Here is a 26,721-nt window from a genome sequence, read left to right as displayed (position 1 = left end):
GCAGAGCCCTTGGACGAGGAGAGGTTGGCTGTCTGGTTATGCATGGGGGGCTCCGGAGAGAAGGGCTTTCCTGGGGGGCTGTCAGTCAGAGGAGCCATTCTGAGATGAGGTCTCAGGGGCTCCCCCACCTCCCCTCCCCGTCTTCTCTCCATCCAAATTCGCCCACCTGTCCTTGCCCACCTGTCCTTGTTCCTCTGGCTCCCAGGGGCTTGGCTTCCTGCCTCCTTCTGCACTGAGCAGCCGTCCTGCTGTTAGGTAATCAGTCAGCAACATGTCCTCAGCTTGTCGGGACGAGGTCCCAGGCCCCGGACCGCACTGCACAGAGCAGCTGGTCCTGGAGAGGCGCCTGCCATGGCTCCGGCATCATCGGGAGGCCCTGGCTCCTCTCCCACATTCAGAAGGGAGAGTGGTGGGATCCCAGGATGTAGCCCACCATAGGTTCCTCACTGCTGTGCCCCCTAGCCCTCTGTCCTGCTCCAGGCAGGCCCAGGAGGGCAGAGCAGGTCTGAGATGTGCTTGGATTGGCCATCTGGGCCCTGGGGATGGCTGTGGTGTTGGGAGCTTCCCGGTCCACCCAGGTCCCGGGGTGCTTACAGGCTGGTGTCCCCTGTTCCTGCTTAGAGGGAATCACCTTTCTTGCTCCCCTACTTCCTCTCAGTGCCCCAGCCTACTCTGGTCACTGTGACCCCGAGGCCCCCCTTGCGAGCTGGGAGACCGGGTCCTGGGTGTGCAGGAATATGAGCAGAAGTGTAAATTGCATAGCAAGCTGCCGGCTCTGAGGTGAAAATGAAAAGTCTTCAGGCAGTGGCGGCAGCGGCACAGCAGGCTGGGGTGCCAGGCACGGCGAGTGCCTCACGCCCCACTCCGCCACACCTCCCTTTTCTCAGTCTTCCCCGGGCTCCTGCCTGTGCCCAGCTCCTCTGCCATTCAGGGGGGCTCCGAGGTCGACCAAGGGCTAGACCCGACCCCAAGAGAGTCTTTCGTGCTTGCTTCCACTATATTTTCTGTCTGACTCTTGCGCAGAAAAATGCAGTGCTTTTGTTAATTTTGTGACCCTAATGTTTTTTTGTTTTTGTTTTTAATTTTTATTTATTTATTTTTTACAGAGACAGAGAGTGAGTCAGAGAGAGGTATAGACAGGGACAGACAGGAACGGAGATAGATGAGAAGCATCAATCATTAGTTTTTCGTTGTGCGTTGCAACACCTTAGTTCATTGATTGCTCTCTCATATGTGCCTTGACCACGGGCCTTCAGCAGACCGAGTAACCCTTGCTGGAGCCAGCGACCTTGGGTTCAAGCTGGTGGGCTTTTGCTCAAACCAGATGAGCCCGCGCTCAAGCTGGCGACCTCGGGGTCTCGAACCTGGGTCTTCTGCATCCCAGTCCGACGCTCTATCCACTGCGCCACCGCCTGGTCAGGCGTGACCCTAATGTTTGGTAGTTTCTCCATTGGTTTTGGGGGGGTTTTCAAGTATACAATTGCCTTATCTTTAAGTAATGGTATTTCTATTCATCTTTTCCAGTTCCTCACCATTCGAGACCCTCTATTTCAGTCTCTTATAGTTAGGGGACTGAGATCCAGAGAGAAGCCACGCATCTCTCAGTAACCAGGTCAAGGCTCTGCCCTCTCTCCGCCGTCCCTGGCAGCCTCGTCTCACTCCTTGTCTCCTTTGCCTGTCATTTCAGAGCTTGGGGCCCTCCTGCTCTGAGCGGGAGGGTGTGCACCAGCCCTTCTGCACCTCTCCCTGCTGTCACCTCCCGCCCCGCAGACAGGTTTAGGTTCTGGGCCAGCGGCTGTGGGGAGGCCCAGTGGAGATGAGAGAGAGCCAGGGAGAGGGAATTTGACAGAAGTTCCTGGGCAGAATAATAACAATGTGCCACGTTCCGCTGCTGCCCTGCTGGGCCCCTCCCATCACTCGGCATCACTTTGCTCTTGTGATGCAGACCAGCTGCCTAAGGGGCCTCCAGGGCCTGAGCCCCCACTTGCAGGGACTGCTGTGTGCAGGAGGGTGCGCGTTGGTGTCTGTGTAATTAAAAATAAGCATGCCTCACTTCACCCAGTGCAGAGATGCCACCACCTCGGGTGGGATGCAGCAGCTGTCCAGCCTGGCGTGGAGGGGTGGGTAGGACTGGGCTCCTCCACCCAGTGAGGCAGGGGACACGGGGACACGGGGCTGGGACTGGGTGGAGACACAAGGAGCAGACCTCATCCCTTCCTGGGCCTGTACACGAGATGTGGGACCCAGTCGCTGGTCTGCACCTCATCCTTTGGCGGATTTGATGTCACTTAGCTTTTTTTTTTAAATTTTATTTATTTATTTATTTACAGAGACAGTGAGTCAGAGAGAGGGATAGACATAGATGGAGAGAGATGAGAAGCATCAATCAAAAATCATTAGTTTTTTGTTGCGCGTTGCAACACCTTAGTTGTTCATTGATTGCTTTCTCATATGTGCCTTGACCGCGGGCCTTCAGCAGACCGAGCAACCCCTTGCTGGAGCCAGCGACCTTGGGTCCAAGCTGGTGAGCTTTTGCTCAAACCAGATGAGCCCGCGCTCAAGCTGGCGACCTCGGGGTCTCGAACCTGGGTCCTCCGCATCCCAGTCCTACGCTCTATCCACTGCGCCACTGCCTGGTCAGGTGATGTCACTTAGCTTTGAGCAGACCTAGCCTCTAGGTGGCCTGGAGTGGGATCTGCCTCAGTCTTCACCTGGGTGTGACCTCTCTGCCCCCACGCCTAGCTGACATAGAACACTCACTGAGGGTGGTTCAGGAACTTCTCGCTCCTCTCCTTCCTCTCCTCCCCTAATTCAGGAAGAACTACCAGGAGAGGTGCTGTAGGTCCTGTGGGAACCCTTGGCTCAGCATGCCAGTGAGCCCCTTGGCAGAAACCCCGAGCTGCATGGGCTGAATGCTTGCCCCCCACCCGGGCGATGCGCACCGCCTGAGGTGAGGGGGAAGTGCGTGGTAGCATGTGGAGGGGGTGCTCCGAGGTGGCTGGGGCAGGAGCCGTAGCAGCCTCGTATGCCCTGCCCTTTGCCTCATCTGCCAGCACTCCCGTGGAGTGAGCCGCTGTGAGTGCAGGATGGGGGTGGGGGAGCTGCTGGTGACTGAGGTCTCCTGGAAATGCCTGCATTACAGGTGGTGTCCCATGTCTCCTTGTTTCTGCTTGAGGGAGGTCCAGGTGAGTGGGAAACCTTGGAGGTGCATCTCAGGGACTAGAATTCCTGTGTCCCGTTTCTAGCCGCTCCTGACGGCCGCTCGACCATTAAATGACTTGTTTCTGTTAGATGGGGAGGACTGTGGACGTCTGCATCTCTCCCACCTTGGAGAGGGGCCTTGAGACCCCCTTGAATCTGTGTGTGGAAGTGAGTTGCCCTGGGTTGTGGCCTCATCAAATGGCCCGTGGCTTCAGTGGCCAGAGCAAGTTCCCTTCTCCCAGTGATGCATCCTCGAGCCTCTGGCTTTCTACGCTGTGGGGAGGGGTATGCCCAGGGCCAGGAGGACTTCAGGCCCCGTTTCCTAGCAGTATTAGTTTAGTGTGGCATTGACCTGGTGTCCTTGGCTCTTGGCAGTCTGCTCTCCAAGGGCTCCCTGGGGCCAGCTGAGAGAGAGGCAGCTGCCCTTGCCTTCCTTCAATGATTTTCAATATCTATCCGCTCATCGACATGCTGCTTGGGCCACAGCTCCTGCTGTGTAGTGGGGACCTGAGGGTTGGCCCCTCTTCCCTCATCGGCTGCACCTGGCTAGAAGGGAAAGGCCTTGTCCTCTGCCTGATCACTTAGGGACAGGGTGTATGACTAGTCACCCTCCAGCCCTAGCCACTACTGGATTCATTGTTGCTCAGGGCAGGGCACAGCGAGGGGGTCTCCCAAGAGAGGCTGCAGGGACGTCTCTAAATCCATTCCTTGCCTGTGGGATTAGGTGGAAAGTTTGTGCCTTTGCCTTCTCCATGCCCCAGAGTCTGAATTTTGACAGGACCCAGCATGTGTTAAAATGACTTGGGGCTGAGCTGTCAATGAGATTTTAATTAGCTCCACACCTCCCTCCATCAGGGAGCCCCAAGGGTCTCCAGATGGTGGAGGTAGGACCGGGCTGGGCTTGGGTATGAGGGTGCCCTCCACGGGCGTAGAGGCAGGTGTGGGCAGCTGGTGCTCCCTGTACAGGATGCTGTGAGGAGGAAGGGCTGGGCAGGGAAGGAGGGGCTATGTAGCCAGGCCACAGCTCTCCCTCCTCTGTCTCTCCTGTTCTTCTGTTCTCCCCGATGGCTTTGAGATGAAGGCGACGGGCAAGGATGGAGGATGCAGTTTCCATGACAACAGGGCTGTCCACAGCCAGGCAACTTCAGAGCTGGCCTCTCTGGAGGAGGCAGATGCGCAGAGCATCCGCAGAGCTGCCTCCTGCCTGCCAATGAGGGGGCTGGCAGAGCAGGTGGCATGGGTGGCTGCCTGGTGTTGCCCACCCTGGTACTGCACACCCTGATGCCCAGCTGAGAGAGGAGGGTGGAAAGAGCATTACTGCCTCTGATCTTCCCCGTCACTGCCAGAGGGAAGCTAGGAAGACTCAAGTATTGGCAAGAGTTGAGGTAGGGCTTCATTATCCCTGGAATTTCTGGGTGAGCACAGGCTTTGGTTCCTGGGATCCTCCCCAGAAGCCAGCTATCTACAGCCCTTAAAAGATGGGCCACCAGGTAACCAGTGGCCACTAAGGCTCTTCCCTGTGGACCGTTTGAATGCCCAGCGCATGGGGATGTTGGTAAAGGCCGTGTCCTGATTGAGTTTAGGGGCCCTTGTCCCTTTTTTGCCTCCGGCTTCTTCAGGAAACCACCTTGACCTTGGTGTGACATGGCCCATCTCATTGAGAGGGGTCCAGGTTTGGCAGATGCACATCCCCAAGTGCTGATATTAGAAGAGTCTCAACACATGGTTGCTCCTGCTTCCGGACGTGTTCTTCCCCAGCCTCTCCCTGAGAACCAGGGCTGGGTGTGTGGGGGCAGGTGGAGAAGCAGAGGCAGCTGTCGGTGTGTTATGGGAGGAGCTTGGGGCATGGATTCATGAGATAGTCCGAAGAGCACCCAGGTGGGTAGAAAAGACTGGACTCAACACTGTTCAAAAGAGTGACTTTCCTTCACTGACCCTGGAGGTGTCAGGGTTAGGGTGTCTCACTCTGCATTTGAGCACAGGGAGCCTTAAGATACAAGATCTTGCCTGGGTCACCTATGGAGTCAGAGGCTGCGTTGCAGCGAGACCTTTGGCCAGGCCATCCACCTAGATGCACCCTGCCTCCAGCTGGCTGCGGATGGCCCACCTGGAGAAATTTCTGGGGCTTAGTCTTCCTTCCCTCTCTCCCCTTGAGGCTCATTTTTGCCCCTCTTCGCTTTAATTAGAGGGTCTCCTCAGCATGGGTTTGGCCAAGCAGGCAGACACGTGGAGCTCTGGAATGGCTTCTCCCCACCAGCCACTAAGTCTCTCATTACTGCTAAGTGGAAGGTTCATTTCAGCTCGTGGTGAGAGCCGGCGGGTGCTATAAATAACCACGTTGTGAAGGTTGGCTTGTGCGCAGTGACAGGGCAGGGACCTCACAGTCATCTTAGTGGGTAATTGCGCTCCATTGCAGGAAAGGGGGGCGGGCTCAGGAGCGAGATGCGCTTGACTGCTGTTCTGATTGTTCCTGCCTGCCTCAGGGCAACTCTGGCCTCCGTCTGTGTCCCCTTCCATCCACACTGGGGGACAGGGAGCCTTGGGTTCTGGGGCTGAGGGGAGTGGAGTGCCTGTCTCAGAATTTGGGGCCCTGTGAGCTGATACTTGAACCCATAGGGGGTTGGAGTAATGTCCAGTGTTAGATCTGTTTGTCCAGCCAGCCCCTCCAGCCTAGGGTCTGGCTCCTCCTCCTCGGCTGAAACTGGTTCCAGGTTCCAAAAAGTCTGGGAACCAACCGCATCTTATAGTCTCAGAGGTTGGCATAGACCTGCACTTGCAGGAGAATGGGAGTAAAAGAGTGGTTTAGCTGGCCTGGAGCCCTTGTCCAGGATTTGTCAATAACATGTCTGGAAGGGCAGGGGCTGGAGGCCTAAGGGTCAGGGCACTAGCCTCTCCTGTCATCTGTGGGTTAGTCAGATTTTCCGGGATGGAGAGGAGGTCAGAGTCGGGGGGCCTGGGATGGAAAGTGTGGCAAGTCAGACCTTGACTTGGGCGCCTAGGGCCATAGTTCATGGGGCCCCTGTCCTTGGGTTGTCCGAGGTGTTAAGCTTTCTAGCTGTGTGAGACCAGTGCTTTCTTTGGGTCCCAGACATGCACATAGAATGAACAGTACCAGGCTCCTGGGTCCTTTACACTTGTCCTAGGGTGTTGTCCCAAGGGCTCCTGGGCCCTCAGACCATGGCCCCCTGGAGTGTAGGGCCCTGCCCTTAGGGTATGGGTCTCTGTGTTCCTCCCTCAGCAGGGGTTTGGAACTTGAGGGAGATTGGGCAAGAAGGCAGAGCTAACCCCCTAGGAGGGAATAAATAGTAGCCAGTTTGGGGGGCCACTCAGGCCCACATAGGGCTCATTCTACCTTTTGCTCATCTCTGCTAAGGAGCGGAAGCTGTGTGCCCACCCTCGGTTGGAGATCTACCAGCAAGACCAGATCTATTTCATGTGCCCGCTGGCACGGCAGGGAGACTTCTATGTGCCTGAGGTGAAGGAGACAGAGCGGAAAAGCCGGGGGCCTGTGGAGGCCAGTGACACCCAGATGGATGGCACAGGTACAAAGGGCAGGGGAGTGAGATGGGCCCCCCTGGAGCCCTCTCTCTGGGCATATGGGGTGTGGTTGAGGAGCCTCCTCCCTGTTTGGGCTGCACTGTGGGTATCCAGGCTAAGCTTGGCCGAGGTGGTAGAAGAGCTGCCCACCCAGGATCCACAGGCAGAATTGCCTGTTCCCAGACACATGGGGCCATGTAGGTATGGATTCATACATGTTACCCCTGGCAACACAGATACAAAGATTCCGCCCGGATTCCCATCAGATGCCACAGGAGTACCCTTGGAAACACAGATCACAGACAGCTGCATGCCCGTGGGAGGGGGCTGAGGCTGCTCAGGAAAGGCGTCACTTGGGTGGGGCTCGTCAGGAAATAAGATTGGCACTGGATCTGGAAGGTAAGAAGGGGAACAATGTGTTTTCCTGTCCCCCAGTATGAGGCCCTGCCCAGAGCAGCCACTTTCTCCCTGCCAAAGAGCCACCACAGAGCGTGCAGAGGGGGCAGACAATCAGAGCCCAGCCCCTCCCACCAGAGCCAGCCTTCATACACCAGATCCAGGCCGGAGGATACTTGCCTGCTTGCCTGTCCTCAGCACACACCCCCACCATGACTTTTTTTTTTATTCAGTGAGAGGGGTGGAGGCAGAGCAAAAGACTCCGCATGCGCCCCAACCGACCAGGATCCACCCAGCAAGCCCACTAGGGGTTGATGCTCTGCCCAACTAGGGCATTGCTCAGTTGCTCAGCAACCAAGCTATTCTTAGCACCTGAGGTGGAGGCCATGGAGCCATCCTCAGCACCCAGGGCCAACTTACTCCAATCAAGCCATGGCTGCAGGAGGGGGGGGGGAGAAAAGCGAGAGGGGAATGGGGGGAAAAGCAGGTGGGCACTTCTCCTGTGTGCCCTGACCGAGAATTGAACCCAGGACATCCACATGCCAGGCTGACACTACCACTGAGCCAACTGGCCAGAGCCTCCATGACTTCTTATGACTGTCAGCTGTCCCCAGGGGTGAGGAGGCCTGCTGGTAACACCCCCATTGTTCCCAGGAGTCCACTCTTAGGCTGTGCTTATGGAGCCTTATGTGAGTCTTGGAGGTCCAGGACCTGTGGGAGTGGTACAGGTTGGGAGGAGAGTGGCTGTCCCTCTTCACCTCCTTCTTTAGGAGACTCCCTCTGTCCATCCATTCTTCAACAGCCAAGGTCATCCTAGAGAGCCATGTGTTGTCAGGGGTGGTGAGTAGAAGAGGCAGTCACCACTCCCTAGGGGTTGTGTCTAACACAGTTAGCTTCATCTGCTGCTTAATTACCTCCATGGGGCACCGCTCCCACCCTCCTGTAGTGCCTGGCAGATACACTTCAGTATCCTTACTAAAGGCACAGGATGTGGCCCAAGGTCAGCAGGCCCAGGCAGTCCCCAGAGTTGGAAGGGGGCGTGCTTGACCTTCCGTCCTGCCTCTGCTGCCTCTCCCCCTCCTTGGCCCACCCACCCAGCCTTCCTCCCAAACGCCGCCAGCCAGGGCTGTGGAAGGACTGCTTGGCGCCTGCTACAGCTGGCTACGGCCGAGCTTCCATGCCCCTGCTCTTGGGCCTGTCCTCCCACGAGGCTGCCTGCCCCCTCCCTGGTGTGGAGGCTGAGAGGTTTGCCCACCTCTGACAGGGTCTGCCCTGACGCCGGGGCAGACTCTGGGTGTCTGCCTGCCTTGTGCATGCCACTTGCATGCAGTGCATGGTGGGCACCTGGCCACCCAAGGCTTGTCCTGCCCCTGCCCGCCTCCCTGCTGGGGCCCCTCTTGGGCTGGGAGGTGAAAGGGGGTGATTAGCTGCCTTGTGCCTGTTATTATATTGATGTATTATTTAGCTCCAGAGAGGCGATGAATATTTGATCTTGCACAGCTGTGGGCAGTGGAGGAGGTAGGGACTGGACTGAAGGTGGCTGCTTCATTCCCTGCCCCACCAGCCCTGGGGAATCAGGTGGGGTATTGCTTCCCTGCCTTCTGAACCTTTGCCAGAAATGTCCACATGTCTCCAGGGGCTGTCCTCATCTCAGCATGCTGGGCCAGGCCTGAAGGGGCGCCCTGGGGCTCCTTCCTCCCAGGAGCCGGGAGAGGGAGGTTTCCATACTTGGGTCCCAAGAGAGCCAGTGGGTGGGAAGAACATGCCAGTTTAATGGGTCCACGGAGGGACGGTCTCCCTCTTCTGCTCCTTCAGACCTGCAGCCCCTGTGGCACTGATAATCATTTAAGCAGAAGGAAGGGCTGGAGTCCTGACCCAAGGTCAGAGGAACCACTCCTAAATCAGGGTGGGCTCACTCTTAAATGCCTGCACCCTGGGAGCCTTGACGAGGGCCCCAGAAAGGAAAAGGTCCTGGTTCATCAGCTGGTACTTCCAGGGCTCACTGCATCTCTGCCAGTAGGGCCCAGAGGGCATCTCAGGACTAAGGGGGTTGGAGGTTTGTAGACCCACATTCTCCCACCCCACCCTAGACCCCAGCTAAGGCTCAGGAAAGTTCCAGGCCAAGTCCAAATGCTGAGCAGTCCCTGGCCACACCTGGCTTGGGGCTCCATCACTGTGGAGACGGGATCTGGGGAGCTGGCCCACCCCTCACCTTCTGTGCTGTTTGACAGCAGCCCTCACACAGGAAAGGAGGCGTGCCCCCTCCTCTCAGTCTGGAGTCCCGCACCCAGCGGGCCTGAGCTCCTCGACCCTCCTTGCCACCCTCATCTGCTGAATTGAGGGGTTGCTCCTGAACAGGGCAGATGCCGGGCTGCCTGCCTGGAGCACATGGGGGTGTGGGAGGAGCAGCTGGGGGGATCCGGACCCTCAGCCAGCTCAGCATTGTCCCAGGCTCTCCGGCTGCCAGCAGAGTGCTCTCATGGTCCCTTCTGCTTTGTGGCTCAAGAACCACCCGTGGTTGGGGGTAGGTAAGGGCTCCTCTGGGGTGACCCAGACAGGGAGAGAAAACCCTTAAAGTGCTCCCTCTCAGCACCCTCCCCTGTGCGGCTGGGAGAGGGCTTCTCAGGACTCTCCATCCCACTCCGCCCAGTCTCCTCCTCAAACCGGGCTCACTGTGGGCTGGGGCCAGCTGACTCCCTGCATAGGCTGCTCCTTGAGGAGCCCTACATGATGGGGGAGGGCGGCAACACTTAGTAGCTGGCCTTGGACAAACCTCTCGCCCAGCCTGAAATGGGGAGTGGAGGAGGGGCACCCCTTGGGTCCCTTTGTTCCACCCTCAGCTTTTTACCCCAGGGCCCACTGGTCCTTAATGGACGCTTTGTGGGAATGCAGGGAGCTGAGGCTAATTCGGGGTAGGGAGTGGGGTGCATAGTAGGCTGCCCCCTCCCCTCACTCCCTGAGCTCTGGCAGGGCAGCCGCAGCCAGTCAGGGCGGAGAGCAGAGGGCAGAGGGCAGCTGGAACGAGCCCCCTGAGCCAGGGGGGGGTTTATTATTCATGAGCGCACTGGAGGCTGAGTTGTGGGGCTGGTGTTAGAGCTCTTTCCTCTTCCTGGAGGAGGCAGGAAAGGGTGGGGGTCCTGGCTAATCCGCTCCCTCTTCCCGGCCCAGGAGCTGACACGATGAGTGATACGAGCTCTGTGAGCCTGGAGGTGGGTCCTGGCAGTCGGGAGACTTCAGCTGCCACCCTGTCCCCCGGGGTGAGGAGCCGTGGCTGTGGCTGGGACGACAGCGATACCCGCAGTGAGCACAGCTACAGCGAGTCTGGCGCCAGCGGCTCTTCCTTTGAGGAACTGGACCTGGAGGGCGAGGGGCCCCCGGGGGAGCCAAGGCTGAGCCGTGAGGCTGAGCCCCTGGGGACTCCCAAGTGGCTGCGGGAGCTCAGTGCCCCTGAGAAGGGCGAGGAGTAACCCGTGGCCCATGTCATCTCATGGCGCAGTCACTAAGGACCTGATCAGACTCTTCGGCCCTCCACCTTCCAGGCCCAGGCTGGGGCAGGGCTCCCAGGGGACCCAACTTGGACCACCCCGGCCTCTAGCTAAGCCCCCTCCTTACTGCCCTTGTGGCTCCTATGGCCAAAGGAGCCGGGATTGTTTTCTCTCCCAGCCTCTGTTACATCCTTTTTCAAATTCATGTTGGAGCTTCCAAGACCCAGAATAAAGCAAGATTTTCTTCTTTCACTGGATTTAGTCTGTGCTTTTGTTTGTTCACCTTGGGGAGCCCTGTGAGGGTAGGCTAGGAGTGGGCAGGAGCACCCCAGCCACAAAGCAGAAGGAAGGGGGCCCAGCACCTCTGGGGTGGGGAGCCCTCCGTTCCCTGCTCTGTGGCCCAGGTGACAACTGCCCCTCCATCGCAGCCAGCCAGAGGCTGCCCCAGGCTGCTGAAGGGCAGGGCAGGGGGTGTGGGATCCCAGCTCAGGGTGCCTTCTGGGGCTCATGAGTGGGGAGCTCACAGCCTGCCTTTGCCTCCAAGGGATGCGTTTGTGTCTGTGACTCCAGTGTGCCTATGCTCGTGATGATGTCTGCCCAGCAGGTAAGGATGTCCCTGCTCTGCCTGCCAGGGTCTGTGTACCTGTGTGTGTGCCTGTGGGTGGGTCTGCTGGTGGCAGTTTGTCCCGGCTATGGCTGTGTTGGTGCAGATGGCTGTGTGGCTGTGTGCACATGTTGTGTTCTGTGTGTAACTGTGGTTGTGTTACAGGGGTGTGAGGCAGGCTGTCTGTGTGTGGCTATGTAGCCGTATAGCTGCGTGTGTGTGTGGCTGTGTGTTCATGTGTAAAGTTGTCTTTTTGTGTGTATCTGTATGTAAAACTATCATTCTGTGCAGCAGTGTGTCCATGAACACGGCTGTGTGTGTGTCCACAGAGGGAGTGAGCCCCCTGAGCCAGGGGTGGCTTTATTATTTATTCATGAGCATGCTGTATGGTCGTATATTTGTGACTGTCCACATTAAGCTATGTGTCATGGCTGTGTCTACGTGTACAGCTGAGTGTGTCTGTGTGTTTGCGTGTACTGCTGAGTGACTGCTCAGGCACACTGTACGCGAGGCCGGGCGTGGAGCCATGTATCCGTGTGCTGCGGTGCCGTGGAGCTGTGCAGTCCACTCGCTGCGGGCCGTGATGGGCCTCGGGCTGGCGCCATGTTTGAAGCCCTGCATCCATCGTTTGTGAGGCTGCCTTGGTGAGTGAGCTGAGATTGCTGTGCGGCTCCTCTGACCTCAGCACGCTGCTGCTGTCAACCGCTGTGCTCCGGGGGCTGGCCTGTCGCTCACCTGCCCCAGGGAGCAGTCACTGAGCCAGCCTGAGAGGGGCTGGAGGACAGCCTGTCTATCTCCAGCCTGTCTGACGGCTCTGAACCCTCGTCTGGCTGCCACTTCTCCCATTAGACACAGTTTGTTTGTTTGGGTTTGGTGTGTTTGTTTCATAGCTGTACTCCTTCCAGAGCAGTAGGGCAGCGGGTCTCCGTGTCCAAGGGAAAAGCCTGTATGTGCTGACAGCCCCCGCCCCCCAGCGGCCGCCCACACACATAGGTGTGTGTGCTGGAGGGGCCTGGGCTTGGTGTGTGCTTGTTAGCATGTGTCTGAGCTAGCCATGCCTCTGCTGACACCTGTGGAAGAAAGGGCAGCGCCAAGGGAACATGGAGGGACGCCGTGCTTCTTGGCGCTCGTTTGTGTGTGCCCACTGGGGCAGTAGCACCGGCCCCTCCCCGAGTCCTTCAGCACAGCCTGGCATGGCACCTTGCCCGCCACCCCTCCTGGTGCCAGCCTTCCCCGTTCTGCTCAGGAGGGAAGAAGAGGCCAGAGCATCTTGGAGCTGTCCTCCCTCTGCTCGGCTCCAGCTCCTGCTCCCTCCTATGCAGCAGCCAGTTTCAGGAGCCTCTTCCCTGGTCCTCTCCCTCCCAAATCCCCCTGCCAGCCCGGAATGTCCCTCAGGGGTGACCCTAGTCCCTGGCCCTGCAGCACCTCCTCCCCATGTGCACATGAGGGTGAGGATTAGTTTGTCTGTAGGGGGCTCGGGGCTGGGGGGCTGGGTGTGTGTGTGGGAAGGTAGCAGCTTTAAAGGTCATCTGCAGGAAGGAAGAGGAGGCCCCATCCTCCTCGGACCGCCCCCCTCATCCCTTCCTCCGGGTGACTCAGGCCCCAGCTCTCACATGGGGTGGGAGACACATGCCCCTGCCCAGGCTTGGCATGTGAACTAAGCTGCAGCCCTTGAGTAGGGGGAGTAAATGGGAGGACAGGGACAGACTTGTCTAAGCCCCCCCCCATCTCCTGCGTGCCCTCTTACTTATCCCCCAATGGCACCTTGCCACCCTAGGGCCAGCCCCTCTGCTCGCAGTTGGGAACCCATAGCACTGTGCCCACCTCCTGAGGCTCAGTGACCTTCCCAACCCCGTGCCCTGTGCCTGCTGCTCTCTGGGACGAAGTGTGACCATGACCCTAGGTGAAGGGGCCGGGAAGCCCCCGGCTCCAGCGCATAGCGGGAATGCCCAAGGGTTCAGCACCACGCGGCGGACAGCTCCAGGCCGGCGGCCCCGCTAGGAGCCCGAGTCCGAGGCGCTGGGCGGGGAGCAGTGGAGGAGTCTGGAGGGAGGCGGAGGCTCCGCCGGAGAGCTCGGGAGTGAGGAGGGACAGAGGAGGGGCTGGGGGCGGGGCGGGAGGCGATTGAAAGCCGCGGGGCGGGCAGAGAGCGCAGAGCCGCTGAGCCGGCGAGCGAGCGAGTGGGAGCTGGAACCCCGCGCCCCGGCTCCTCTCCGCTTCTCTCGGCGCCTGAGCCAGGCGCTCCAGGTAGGGTGAGCCCGTGGGGCTGTGGCCGCAGCGGACCTTGTCGATTCTGACCCCGGGTTTCGGAATCCTGTGGGCCCTCCCTCGAGTTCTGGGGCTCCTGGTCTGGGACGGGCCGGGGCATCCAGACAGCGCTCGCCGGGAGCTCCGGGAAGCGGGAAGGCAGCCTCGGGCGTCCCGCCTTTCTTCCCCGGGAAACGCACGCTCTGCACGCTGCTCCTGCGTTCCTTCTGCCCCTCCGTCCTTTGGTCCGTCTTTCTGTCTGTGCCTCTGTCTTTGTCTCAGCCTCTCGGGCTGGATGGCTCCCTGCCTGGATTTTGTGTCCCAGGCCCCTGGGGCTGCCCACTTCCAGGATTGTCTCCTCTCCGAGTTCTGTCCCTTCGGCTAGCGCTTTGGTCCCTGCCAGCCCTTTGGGGGGCTCTTGGTCTGGATGGCTTTGGGCCTCCGCCCCCATCTGGGTCCCTGTTCCCATCCGTGTTGGTCTTCATGCTCACATCTCCTGTTTGCCTGGTTGAGCTGCTGCTTTCAGGGGTGCCCACAGGATCCTAGTCCCTTACCCTGGCACCAGCGGGAGATTAACCCTGGGGAGCTGAGGGGGCACAGTGCAGAGCCTCAGCCTCTGTGGCCAGGACATGGGGTCCTTGAACTAGTTGCTGCCCGGCTCCAGGCTCAGTTCCCCACACCAACCTCCCAAGCCTGCGTGACTGTGAGCTGGTGCGGGGTGGGTGACCATGGGGGCAGCTGGGCATGTGGCTGGGGGCAGAGCGGGAGAGGGAGAGAAGGGTCCCTGAGGGCCAGGCCAGGGCAAGGAGGACCCTAACACTGAGGATGGGGAGGAGATGGGCGCTGGTGACTTTTTCTGCCTGGTTCTGAGCCGGAGAAAAAATGAAGGCAAAGTCTCAAACAGCATTCTACAGAGAGCTAAAGTATTCAAACATCTCACCTTGAGCACTGGTTTGAGATTTTTTGGGTTTTTGTTTTTGTTTTTGTTTTTTGAGATTTTTGATCAAACGCACTGAACCCACCCTGGGCACAAACATATTCATAACTACATTCCTTGTTGACCTCAGACCTGTGGCCATTTCAGCGTCCCTCCCTGGGGCCAGTCTCCCTACCTTGCTCTCTAACCCCAGGGTCTAAAGTATCTATTTCCTCCTCAGTCATGGGGACCCTGGGGATTGCTTCTTAAGAACCAGAGGCTTGGACTCTTGGGTGCTCACCTGGGCTCTGGCCTCCCTTAGGAGTTGGAGACTAACTACCCTTAGAAACTCTTCCTTCCCTCTTCCCTGTTGGGCTCTTGGCCAGCAAAGGCCCTTGTTAGGAAATCCAAGGCTCATGCCTGACCTGTGGTGGCACAGTGGATAAAGCGTCAACCTGGACATGCTGAGGTCGCCGGTTCGAAACCCTGGGCTTGCCTGGTCAAGGCACATATGGGAGTTGATGCTTCCAGCTCCTCCCCCCTTCTCTCTCTCTTCTCTCTTCCTCTGTCTCTCTCTCTCTCCTCTCTAAAAATAAATAAATAAATAAAATAAAAAATAAAATAAAATAAAAAGAAAAGGAAATCCAAGGCTCAGGATGGGCATTAGACCTGAAATTTGTAATTCTGGTCTCTGCTGCAAAATTGTTAACCCAGGGGCCCTGAGAGGTTGGTGCAGGGTCTTGGACACTCTTTGACTCACAGGGAGATTGCTGCTCTCTAGGGTCGCCGGTCTACTGTCTGGCTCCCACCTTCTTTGCTGAGTTTGGGATGGGCACAGGGCCCATCTCCAAACCCAGAGCTGGGCAGGGCTGAGAGACAAACCAAGGGGTGTCCCAGAAGCTCCTCAGACTAATTAGTGACATCACCTCTCGCCGGCTCCTGCGTGCCTGGGAAAGGGGTTTGGGAGAGGCAGAGTCAGAAAGGGGTAGCCGCTCTCAGATTCTCCTTTTTCCTACTTGTCTGTCTGTCTCTCTGCAGGAGCTGGGCCCCTTCTCATCTCTCTTCCTGTCTGTCCTTTCCTGCTCCCTCTTTCTTCCTCTCTTTGCCTTGGCTGCTTCTACCCTCATCTCCTGGAAGCTCAGCTCTGTTGGACCCACCCACCCCCTTTGGGGCCATGGGGTCACTGCTTGGTCTTCTGGCACTGCTGCTGTGGAGCGCTGTGGCCGAGGGCCCAGCCAAGAAGGCGCTGACCCTGGAGGGGGACCTGGTGCTGGGTGGGCTGTTCCCGGTCCACCAGAAGGGCGGCCCAGCAGAGGAGTGCGGTGCCGTCAATGAGCACCGCGGCATCCAGCGCCTGGAGGCCATGCTTTTTGCTCTGGACCGCATCAACCGCGACCCGCGCCTGCTGCCAGGGGTGCGCCTGGGCGCGCACATCCTGGACACCTGCTCCAAGGACACGTACGCCCTGGAGCAGGCACTTGACTTCGTGCGCGCCTCGCTCAGCCGAGGCGCCGACGGCTCGCGCCACATCTGCCCCGACGGCTCCTACGCCACCCACGACGATGCTCCTACAGCCATCACTGGTGTCATCGGCGGCTCCTACAGTGATGTCTCCATCCAGGTATGTGGGGCTGCTCAAATTGGGGCTGGAGAGAGAAGCCAGAGGTGGGGGCCCAGACTCCCACTGGGCGGGGGCTCTGGGGTGCCATGCACTGGAGGAGGAGCTAGGAGCTTCCTTTGTTTTTTTGCAGAGGACTGAGAAAGTGTCCCCATCACATATTGGGGGTCTGTTTTTAGAGACTGTGCAGGGAAAACATCCCACTCCCAACACACACACACACACACACACAGACACACACACACACACACACACACTGTTAAACAGCCCCGAGAAGCTTACTAGCCAGGCCTCTCAAGTCAGAACTCCAGGTTTGAATCCTGGCTCCCCTAACCACTGTGTGACTCTGGGCGTTACTTCTCTCTTCGATGCCTCAGTTTCCTCCTTATAAAACAGGACTTCTAACACTTGCCCATCTTAGGGTTGTGGTGAAAATTTAATGAGATAATACATGTAAAGTATGTATCGGGGGCCTGGCAGGTCATAAGAGCAAAAGCACTGTTGGCCGCTGTTATTATTAATCCATTCCGTCGATGAGAAAACTGAGACTTGGAGACAGAGGCAAGCTATATAAGTCAAGACCCGCACAAAGCAGAGATGTGAACCTAGAGCCCTCAGCCAAGGGCCTCCGGGTCTGTCAGATCCCTCTCTGTGGATTGGAAAGGGGCGGAAGCCAGAAGCAGCCAGGGGAGAGAAACGGGTGGAGGACCCAGGAGGAAGAGACGCAGAATGTGTGTACAGGTGGGGGAGGGTCCCCTAGGGTCTTCAGGGGGGCTGTGGGGTTTGAAGGGTGGGGACATGAGGGAGCCAGGCCCTCCCTCCTCCTGCTGTCCCACAAGAGCCAGCAGAGGGCACGGGCTCACTCCATGTCCCTGGGCACACCTGGCTGCTTGAACCCGGGTGACATCCTCCCCTTCCCCGACTGGGTCCCATCTCATGGCTGGACCCTTACCTGCCCGGTGCCCAGCTGGAGGATGACGCCAGGACTGGGATCAGCATTGTGGGTTGCAAGGAGGATCTTGTCTGGGGCCTTAGCTTTCTTTAGGAGTCTGGCTGGGCTCCTGGATTAGAGGCAGGGCCGGAATTCCTGACCCGAAACACTTCTTCAGGGGAAATAAAGCAGGAGTGTGAATCATGGGGGCCGCCTGTAGCCTGGGGTGGGGGAAGCCTGCTGCTCCTCTCCCTACTGGGGGCGTGAACGGCCGCCCCTGCTCCTAGGACCCAGCCGCTAGTGGTGGCCAGCGGAAGCTTGGGTAGGTGCTGGCACGGCCCTGGCTGGGGGCAGGGTGAATGAGCAGCCTCCCACCTGCTGGTGTCTGCAGGAGCCCCCTGGGGTGCTTTTCCAGCACCCTGTCTCCCTAGGTCTCTTCAGGGCCTATGCGTTCATCTCCAGGAGTCTAGGAGCCTCCCTCCCACCCCTCAGCAGCGGTCTGCTTCTTCCTCGTCTGGGCCAAAACTAGGCCTCGCCCTTCCTCCGTGGGCTTGCACCCGCCTGTGAATGATTCCTCCTCGTGCCTGCCCCCTCTCTCTTCCCCAAACCCTGCCATCCTCCGTGGGTCCGGCACCGTGGCTTCACAAGCATCAGCGTTTTTACCTGCTCAGCAGCCTGGTGAGGCAGGAATGAGGAACTGAAGGCCAGGGAGGATTGCTAACTGGCTCGGGGGCCCAGAGGTGGAGAGTGTGGGAGGAGAGGGCGTTGATGCAGTCAGAGGAAGACCTGTGTCCTGACTGTAAGGACAGGTCCTCGCTCCCTCCTGTGGAAACTGAGCCTCGCCTGCTCTCACCTATCCTCCTCCCACCAGCTCCTGACTGGACCCTACTCTTGGGGGTCAGGTCCAAGCCCCCCAGGGGGAGGAGAAGGGCTGCCGGGGGCGCAGTGCTGAGCAGGAAGCCTGGTGTATTTCAGGCTCTGGCATCCGATGCAGACCGATCTCGGGCTCTCAGGGCTATGGGGCCTCTTAGATCCGGGTCTTCCTTCCTGGGGGACTCTTTACCTTCTATCTCCAGCTTCACCTGGGTGACCCGTGATGGCTGGGGGGCCCTGGAGTGCGTGGTGACCGGCAGCCAGGGGGCTGCTGAGGGCGCCACCACCATCGAGCTGGCCTCCTACCCCATCAGGACTGACTCTGGGGAAGCGTTAGCTGCTTCACAAAGGTCGAGGGCTTGAGAGCCCAGAGCCTCCCAGACGCCATCTGGCGCCTCCCCTTTCCCTCTGCAGCCTAGCGCCAGCCCCTCTCTACCTGTGACGTGGGCTTTCCCCTGGCTCCCAACTTTGTTACTGCCGTGCTTCTGAAGGGGGACAGAAGAGGGGCTCAGGTGTGACTCAGGACCCTGGTGCCTCCGCCCTGGGGCTTCTCTCTCTCAGTCCTCGGGAAGGGGTAGAGAGCTCCCTGTTCCCAGGGAAAAGACACATCACGACAGGAGCTAGGGCCTGACCAGGCAGTGGCGCAGTGCATAGAGCATTGGACTGGGAGGCAGAGGACCCAGGTTCAAAACCCCAAGGTCGCCAGCTTGAGCGTGGGGTCACTGGCTTGAGCATAGGATCACACATGACCCCATGGTCGCTGGCTTGAGCAAGGGATCACTCAGTCTGCTATAGCCTCCTGGTCAAGGCACATATGCAGAAGCAATCAATGAACAACTAAGGTGATGCAACGAAGAGTTGATGCTTCTCATCTCTCTCCTTTCCTGTCTGTCTGTCCCTCTGTCCCTCTGTCTCTCTCTGTCTCTGTCACACACACACACACACAAAGACAGGAGCTAGGCCTTGGGGAGAAGGAGACCTCAAGGCTGACCACATGGACACTCTGTCCCAAGGTCAGAGAGCTGTGGGGGACACATCGGTCTCTGACCTTTGCCCCCTCTACCCCTCCCCCAGGTGGCCAACCTCTTGCGGCTATTTCAGATCCCTCAGATCAGCTATGCGTCCACCAGCGCCAAGCTGAGTGACAAGTCCCGCTATGACTACTTCGCCCGCACGGTGCCCCCTGACTTCTTCCAAGCCAAGGCCATGGCTGAGATCCTCCGCTTCTTCAACTGGACCTACGTGTCCACTGTGGCATCTGAGGGCGACTACGGTGAGACAGGCATCGAAGCCTTTGAGATAGAGGCCCGTGCCCGCAACATCTGCGTGGCCACCTCGGAGAAGGTGGGCCGCGCCATGAACCGCGCGGCCTTCGAGGGCGTGGTGCGCGCCCTGCTGCAGAAGCCCAGCGCCCGCGTGGCCGTCCTGTTCACCCGGTCCGAGGACGCCCGCGAGCTCCTTGCCGCCAGCCAGCGCCTCAACGCCAGCTTCACCTGGGTGGCCAGCGATGGCTGGGGGGCCCTGGAGAGCGTGGTGGCCGGCAGCGAGGGGGCCGCGGAGGGCGCCATCACCATCGAGCTGGCCTCCTACCCCATCAGCGACTTCGCCTCCTACTTCCGGGGCCTGGACCCCTGGAACAACAGCCGGAACCCCTGGTTCCGCGAATTCTGGGAGCAGAGGTTCCGCTGCAGCTTCCGGCAGCGAGACTGTGCCGCCCACTCGCTGCGGGCTGTGCCCTTCGAGCAGGAGTCCAAGATCATGTTCGTGGTCAACGCGGTGTACGCCATGGCCCACGCTCTGCACGACATGCACCGGGCCCTCTGCCCCAACACCACCCGCCTCTGTGACGCCATGCGGCCCGTCAACGGGCGTCGCCTCTACAAGGACTTCGTGCTCAATGTCAATTTCGACGGTAATGTTGCTGGCCGGTGTCCGCTGGGTGGCTGGTGGCGGAGGGTGAGAGGGAGCGGGGCCCCCCTTGGGTTCTATTCCTTGGCTGTGAAAATAGCCTACTACACCATGTGAGGGCCCCACCGGGGACGGTGTCACAGCCGGGACAGGGATGCTGAGGCAGAGAGGACCCGAGCCGGAGCCAGGACTAAGGTCCCACTTTCTCAGACCCTTCCAGAGAGGAGGCGTCTGGCCCGGTCCTGCACTTTGGACGTCTCTGGTTCCTGCTTGGGCGTGTGTCCTGCTCTCTCCTGCCTCTTTAGCTGGCAGGGGGGGCATAGAGGCCAGGCGACCCCAAGCCCGTTCTGGGGCAACAGAACACCAGTGAGAGTCAGAACAAGGGAAGGCTTGAGTGTAAGCATCAGGATGACACTTGATTTTCTGGGACAGTTTTTATTCCTGATCTTGACGTTTCCACTCAAGGCGGCCACAGCCTCTTCAAACCAAAATGTTATTTTGATACAAGTTTCAGTTTTAAGAAAAGAGAAATGCTTCCGCTTTGTCCCTGTGCTTCAGGACGACTCCCTGTGGGGACAGGGGGAGAGGGCACCGAGCTGACAGAACTCGGAGCGGAGTGCTGGGCCGGGGTCAAGACGGGCGGTCATTCCAATGGGACGGCATTCAGAGTTTCGGAAGGACTTGGGCTCAGGGCAGGCTGGCTCCCGGGGCAGGACTGCCTGCAGCCCGCTGGGCTGGGTGGGGCTGATGGTGGTTTTCAGGACTTGCAGGCCGGGTGGCGAGAGCAGGGGCCGCAGGGGACCACCTGCCTGTGACTGCAGCCTGCACCATTCACCCTCCGCTGCTAGCTTAGGCCCTGACTTCTCACCAGGACGCAGGACGATGGGGCTGGTGCCTCCGGAGTGTGGCTGGGAGACTTGAGTTTCATAGTGGCTGGGAGGCGGAGAGGAGGAGTGATTTGTGAGCTGTCTGCAGAGCACCCCGACCGGGATCCACCTGGCACGCCCACCAGGGGGCGACGCTCTGCCCACCAGGGGGCGATGCTCTGCCCCTCTGGGGCGTCGCTCTGTTGCAACCAGAACCACTCTAGCGCCTGGGGCAGAGGCCAAGGAGCCATCCCCAGCGCCCGGGCCATCTTTGCTCCAATGGAGCCTCGCTGCAGGAGGGGAAGAGAAAGAGAGAAAGGAGAGGGGGAGGGGTGGAGAAGCAGATGGGCGCCTCTCCTGTGTGCCCTGGCCGGGAATCGAACCTGGGACGTCTGCACTCCAGGCCGACGCTCTACCACTGAGCCAACCGGCCAGGGCCTGCAGAGCACTTTCTGATGACCGTTGGGTTGGGATTCAGCTCTCACCGGGACCAGTGTTAAGACTGGTGGGGGCTAGAGCGGGTTGTCACTGATAGGATTCAGCTGCACCAGGATCAGACTGGAGGCTGAGTTTGACTTTGGGGCGAAGGTCTCTGTGTCGAGTTTGGAGAGTGGGGTGTGTGGTGTGTGTTGTGATCAAGTTGGGGCCTGGGTTGGAAGACATTGGACATTAAGGCTAGGGCTGGATTGGGGGTAGTTATGGTTGGAGGCCAATGTGAGCTCTAAGGTGGGGGTTCTATTGGGGGTTTAGGATTAGGGTTTGTTGTAGCCTCTCATTTAGCAAAATGGTGTGTGGGGGGGTGGTGTTAGACCGGCTTTAGTGTGGGGGTAAGGATCAGCAGGACGAGGAATGGCCTCAGCCCTGAAGTTTAGGGGGAAGGTTGAGGTCACATCAGGATGACCCACCCATCCGACCCACTCTTCCTCCCTTCCTCCACCCCAGCCCCCTTCCGCCCCGCCGACACCCACAGCGAGGTCCGCTTCGACCGCTTTGGCGACGGCATCGGGCGCTACAACATCTTCACCTACCTGCGGGCGGGCGGCGGGCACTACCGCTACCAGAAGGTGGGCTACTGGGCGGAAGGCCTGAGCCTGGACACCAGCCTCATCCCGTGGGCCGCGCCCTCCGCCGGCCCCCTGCCCGCCTCCCGCTGCAGCGAGCCCTGCCTGCGGAACGAGGTGAAGAGCGTGCAGCCCGGCGAGGTCTGCTGCTGGCTCTGCATCCCCTGCCAGCCCTACGAGTACCGGCTGGACGAGTCCACCTGCGCCGACTGCGGCCTCGGCTACTGGCCCAACGCCAGCCTGACCGGCTGCTTCGAGCTGCCCCAGGAGTACATCCGCTGGGGCGACGCCTGGGCCGTGGGGCCCGTCACCATCGCCTGCCTGGGCGCCCTGGCCACCCTCTTCGTGCTGGGCGTCTTCGTGTGGCACAACACCACGCCGGTGGTCAAGGCCTCGGGCCGGGAGCTCTGCTACATCCTGCTGGGCGGCGTCTTCCTCTGCTACTGCATGACCTTCGTCTTCATCGCCAAGCCCTCCACGGCCGTGTGCACCTTGCGGCGCCTGGGCCTGGGCACCGCCTTCTCCGTCTGCTACTCGGCCCTGCTCACCAAGACCAACCGCATCGCCCGCATCTTTGGGGGGGCCCGGGAGGGGGCCCAGCGGCCTCGCTTCATCAGCCCCGCCTCGCAGGTGGCCATCTGCCTGGCGCTGATCTCGGGCCAGCTGCTCATCGTGGTGGCCTGGCTGCTGGTGGAGGCGCCAGGCACGGGCAAGGAGACGGCGCCGGAACGGCGGGAGGTGGTGACGTTGCGCTGCAACCACCGGGACGCCAGCATGCTGGGCTCGCTGACCTACAACGTGCTCCTCATCGCGCTCTGCACGCTCTACGCCTTCAAGACCCGCAAGTGCCCCGAGAACTTCAACGAGGCCAAGTTCATCGGCTTCACCATGTACACCACCTGCATCATCTGGCTGGCTTTCCTGCCCATCTTTTACGTCACCTCCAGCGACTACCGGGTGAGCTGCCCGCTGCAGCAGAGGCTGGGGGCGCGATGCCGGCCCTTCCGTTTCCCGGCACCTTGTGTAAACTTCCCAGAACTCGGAGGCTCCGACAGGTGACGCGCTCACCCCCGCGGTGGGCGACCCAGCTTGGAATGGACTCCGAGGAAGGCAGGAAAGCTGAGCGGGGCCCAGGGATGTGGCTTGGGAGGCGGAGCGGTCACGGGGAGCTGAGAACAGACATCAGAACCTGGATGTCACCCCCTGGTCCGGAAGTCTTAAGGGGACAGGGGTGCAAAGTGTGTCCTGTGAGCAGAGGCTCTGCCCTGCTCTGCTGAGGACTGGCTACAGAGGGAGACCAGGGCTGTGCTCTGGGAGTGCAGGGGCTTGCGGGTCACCGGGGGCTCGACCGTAGAGCCACCGCGGGGAATGCTGCCAACTGGTTAGGGTGACAAAGGCCCCAGCGAGGAGAGGGGTGTGTGTTTGGTAGTAGTGGGGGGCTGGGGGGGGGAGAGAATCAGGAAGAGCTTCTTGGAAGAGGAGTCTGACCTGGGCTCAGCGGGACAGGCAGTCTGATAGGAGAAGGCGGGGAGGCTGATGGAGCAGAGGGCGTGCCTGGCTCCCGCGCTGAGGACAGAGGCCCGGGTGGGGGGCAGGGAGGCAGAGTGGGAATGAGGGCCGGGCTGAGGCCGGCAGGGACAGGGAGCCGTGCCACTGCAGAAGGTGCCCGCTCTGGTGCCCCCGGGAGCCGTGCAGTGTGGCCTGGCGCCCCTCGGAGCTGAGCACTGCTGGGGCTGAGATGAAACCTGGGGAGGCAGGGGAGGTGACGCAAAGAGGAGGCAGAGGTCGGGGTACAGGGTGGAGGAAGATGACAGCAGGTCAGCGCTGGACCCCGCCCGGTTGGTGGCTTCCGAGCAAAGTTCCAGCTGGCATTGAGCGTCCCCAGGGGTCTCCCCAGCATCAAGGAGCAGCGGCTGCTTTAGATGGGGTGGTCAGGGAAGGCCTCTTGGCAGAGGTGACAGGTGAGCTGGGCTCGGAGTGGTGAAAGGATCATCTTGGTGAATCCTCGCGACTGGAGTCAACTCCGTGGCTCTCCCCATTTTACAGACGAAGACACGGAGACTCAGGGAGGTTCAGTCCCTTGCCTGAGGTCACTCAGCTTGGGAGTGTAGAGCAGGGTCTGAGCTGACAACCTTAACAATTAAAGGAGCAGGAAAATCAAGGCAAGAGCCCCTGCAAGGCCCCTTCCCCCAGGACAGAGGTATGGTGGGCAGTGCTGGGGGCCAGGGTCGGCTGGGCTTGCCTGCTCTTGCACCTGCTGGCCACCTGCCTGGGTGGTGGGGGCCAGGGCTGGGGAGGGAACCGCTCTGACTCAGCCTGCACTTGCATATGATTTGCATTTGCATGCCAATCACAGGTGGGTGAGGACTCACCTGGGACCCACACATGCATCTGTGCACACAGACACACACATACCTGTGCACATATGCATGCAGACGCACACACACATGTATTCCTATGCTCACACACCTCTGCACATGTCGGCATAGCTGGCACACACCCACACCTTCCTACCTGCACCTGCATTCTAGACTTGCGCCCACACACCTACATACACACATCCAACGGATGTATACGCGCTCACACACCTGCCCTCCGCACACGTGTGCGCCCCCACACACTCCCACGTGTACAGGCTCCCCTGCATGGTCACCAGTCTCCACGGGAAGCTGGTCCCCTGGGGCTGAGGCTGGGACTGTGCCCACCCCACCTAGAAACCCTCCGGGGCTTGGCGACCATCCCAGGCCCAGTGTCGGATGCTTCTGGCTCCCCTCCCACGCTCCTGACCCCGCGGCCTTGGCGGGGACAGGGCGGGCATGCCGGGGCCGGCCCGGGCCTCTGGGACAGACTCACCCTGGGCCTCTCCCGCCGCAGGTGCAGACCACCACCATGTGCGTGTCGGTCAGCCTCAGCGGCTCCGTGGTGCTCGGCTGTCTGTTCGCGCCCAAGCTGCACATCATCCTCTTCCAGCCACAGAAGAACGTGGTCAGCCACCGCGCGCCCACCAGCCGCTTCGGAAGCACCGCAGCCAGGGCCGGCCCCAGCCTCGGCCAAGGTCAGTGTCCACCCAGCCCACTCTCCTCCGCCCATGCCCCTCTCCCCCTGCTCTGCAGCGTGGGGGCCCGCTGCCTGAGCCGCTGAGACTCCGTGGCTGGGGACAGGAGGGGTGGAGGGCGGAGGGCGGAGGGTGGGGAGGGGTGGAGGGCGGGGAGGGGTGGAGGGCGGAGGGCGGGGAGGGGTGGAGGGCGGAGGGCGGAGGGTGGGGAGGGGTGGAGGGCGGAGGGTGGGGAGGGGTGGAGGGCGGAGGGTGGGGAGGGGTGGAGGGCGGAGGGTGGAGGGTGGGGAGGGGTGGAGGGTGGAGGGTGGGGAGGGGTGGAGGGTGGAGGGTGGGGAGGGGTGGAGGGCGGAGGGTGGAGGGTGGGGAGGGGTGGAGGGCGGAGGGTGGAGGGTGGAGGGCGGAGGGTGGGGAGGGGTGGAGGGTGGAGGGCGGAGGGTGGGGAGGGGTGGAGGGTGGGGAGGGGTGGAGGGTGGAGGGTGGAGGGTGGGGAGGCCCTCCCTCCATCCCCTGCTGCCCACCCTCTATGGGCGACTTCGGGGTCAGCCCCCAATCTTCAGCTTCTTCTCCCTAGGGTCTGGCTCCCACCCTGTCCCTACCGTCTGCAATGGTCGTGAGGTGGTGGACTCAACCACGTCGTCACTTTGAGGACCCCGCACCCCTGCCTCGGCATGGCTGCTCCCTGGGACCCCGGAGCAGACGCGTGTCCGGAGCCCGGGGGAAGCCGGCTGGAACGCTGCAATAACGCCAAGCCCACCCCCGCCCCCGAGCTCCCCGCCCACCTGCTCCCTCCAGCCCTTCCGATCCGGCTGCGGGTCCTCGGCCAGGAGCCTCTGCAGCAACCACCGCCCGCCCTTGCCGCGTGCCCCTCCCTGCCAGGCCCAGGACTCGGAAGGGAGCAAGCCAGGGTCCACTCGGCCTTGGAACAGGTGGCTGAGGACTGCTGGCCCCGACCCCCAGTGAGCAAAGGTGCTTCCAGTCCTGCCCCTCCCTCCTTCTAGGGTCTTTTACATTTTTTATATGTTATTCTGGTGTAAGGAGGTGGGTTGTCATGGGAGCTATCTCTCCCCCTGCACAGTAGTTTGTCCTGTGGTTTATTTTGTATTATCTGTAAATAAAGTGTCTTTATTTAAAAAAAAAAAATCATACTCTGCCCATGACCGAAGGGGGCCCCTCACACCAGCCGTAACTCCTAACCTTCACGTTGCCAGTGTTTGTTGACTGCCTGCTCCGTGCCCTGTGCTAGGACCAGTGGCCACCAGATCCAGGCTCAGCCCTACCTGGTGGGTAGACAGAAAATGAATAAACCATCCTCTCTTAAAAGGAACCGCTGCAGGCCCTACTGGTTTGTTTAGTGCATAGAGTGTAGGCCCGGGCAGATGTCCCGGGTTCGATCCCCGGTCCGGGCACACATGAGAAGCAACCATCTGCTCCCCTCCCTCTCCCCCCTCTCACAGTCAGTGGCTCAATTGGTTCAAGCGTTGGCCCCGGGCACTGAGTATAGCTCGGTTGATTCAAGCATTGGCCCCAGACAGGGGTTGCTGGGTGAATCCTGGTTGGGACACATGCAGAGAATCTATTTTCCCTCCTCTCACTTAAAAAACACACAAACAGGCCCTGGCCGGTTGGCTCAGTGGTAGAGCGTCGGCCTGGTGTGCAGAAGTCCCGGGTTCAATTCCCGGCCAGGGCACACAGGAGAGGCGCCCATCTGCTTCTCCACCCCTCCCCCTCTCCTTCCTCTCTGTCTCTCTCTTCCCCTCCCGCAGTCGAGGCTCCATTGGAGCAAAGATGGCCCGGGCGCTGGGGATGGCTCCTTGGCCTCTGCCCCAGGCGCTAGAGTGGCTCTGGTCGCGACAGAGTGACGCCCCAGATGGGCAGAGCATCGCCCCCTGGTGGGCGTACCGGGTGGATCCCAGTCAGGTGCATGCAGGAGTCTGTCTGACTGTCTCTCCCCGTTTCCAGCTTCAGAAAAATATAAAAAACAAACAAACAAACAAAAAAACCACACAAACAGAACCCAAGG

General features: G+C 60.1%; 2 protein-coding genes across 5 annotated transcripts in view; both read left to right on the top strand.

Annotated features, from left to right (window-relative positions):
- The window catches only part of TEX264 (testis expressed 264, ER-phagy receptor), a 32,153-nt gene extending 21,282 nt beyond the window's left edge, over window positions 1–10,871 (top strand). For all 3 annotated transcript variants that reach the window (XM_066352037.1, XM_066352036.1, XM_066352038.1), the window contains 2 exons: window positions 6,575–6,743; window positions 10,303–10,871. In XM_066352037.1, the coding sequence (XP_066208134.1) occupies window positions 6,575–6,743; window positions 10,303–10,601 (468 nt within the window). In that variant the 3' untranslated portion in view covers window positions 10,602–10,871. The remainder of the gene's footprint in view (window positions 1–6,574; window positions 6,744–10,302) is intronic.
- Window positions 10,872–13,389: 2,518 nt separating this feature from the next.
- On the top strand, window positions 13,390–25,811 carry GRM2 (glutamate metabotropic receptor 2). 2 transcript variants are annotated; one of them, XM_066350756.1, is made up of 6 exons: window positions 13,390–13,470; window positions 15,425–16,007; window positions 18,883–19,720; window positions 21,525–22,600; window positions 24,518–24,698; window positions 25,273–25,811. In XM_066350756.1, the coding sequence occupies exons 2-6, from the start codon at window positions 15,561–15,563 to the stop codon at window positions 25,344–25,346; spliced, it is 2,616 nt and encodes an 871-aa protein (XP_066206853.1). In that variant the 5' UTR covers window positions 13,390–13,470; window positions 15,425–15,560; the 3' UTR covers window positions 25,347–25,811. The 2 variants fall into 2 exon arrangements, with proteins under 2 accessions (XP_066206853.1, XP_066206854.1); XM_066350757.1 differs by having other exon boundaries at window positions 13,417–13,470; window positions 15,524–16,007.
- The last annotated feature ends 910 nt before the right edge of the window (window positions 25,812–26,721 follow it).

The sequence above is a fragment of the Saccopteryx leptura genome, chromosome 10 (genome assembly GCF_036850995.1).
Source record: "Saccopteryx leptura isolate mSacLep1 chromosome 10, mSacLep1_pri_phased_curated, whole genome shotgun sequence".
NCBI classification, from domain to species: Eukaryota; Metazoa; Chordata; class Mammalia; order Chiroptera; family Emballonuridae; genus Saccopteryx; species Saccopteryx leptura.
This window is presented reverse-complemented; position numbering and strand designations above follow the sequence as displayed.

What these genes read in the sequence shown, in the direction of transcription:
- GRM2 (XM_066350756.1), top strand. Translation starts at nt 15,561, where the DNA reads ATGGGGTCACTGCTTGGTCTTCTGGCACTGCTGCTGTGGAGCGCTGTG. An exon ending in ACAGTGATGTCTCCATCCAG is followed by an intron (nt 16,008 to 18,882) that starts GTATGTGGGGCT and finishes CCCCTCCCCCAG; the next exon opens with GTGGCCAACCTCTTGCGGCT. An exon ending in TCACCTCCAGCGACTACCGG is followed by an intron (nt 22,601 to 24,517) that starts GTGAGCTGCCCG and finishes CTCCCGCCGCAG; the next exon opens with GTGCAGACCACCACCATGTG.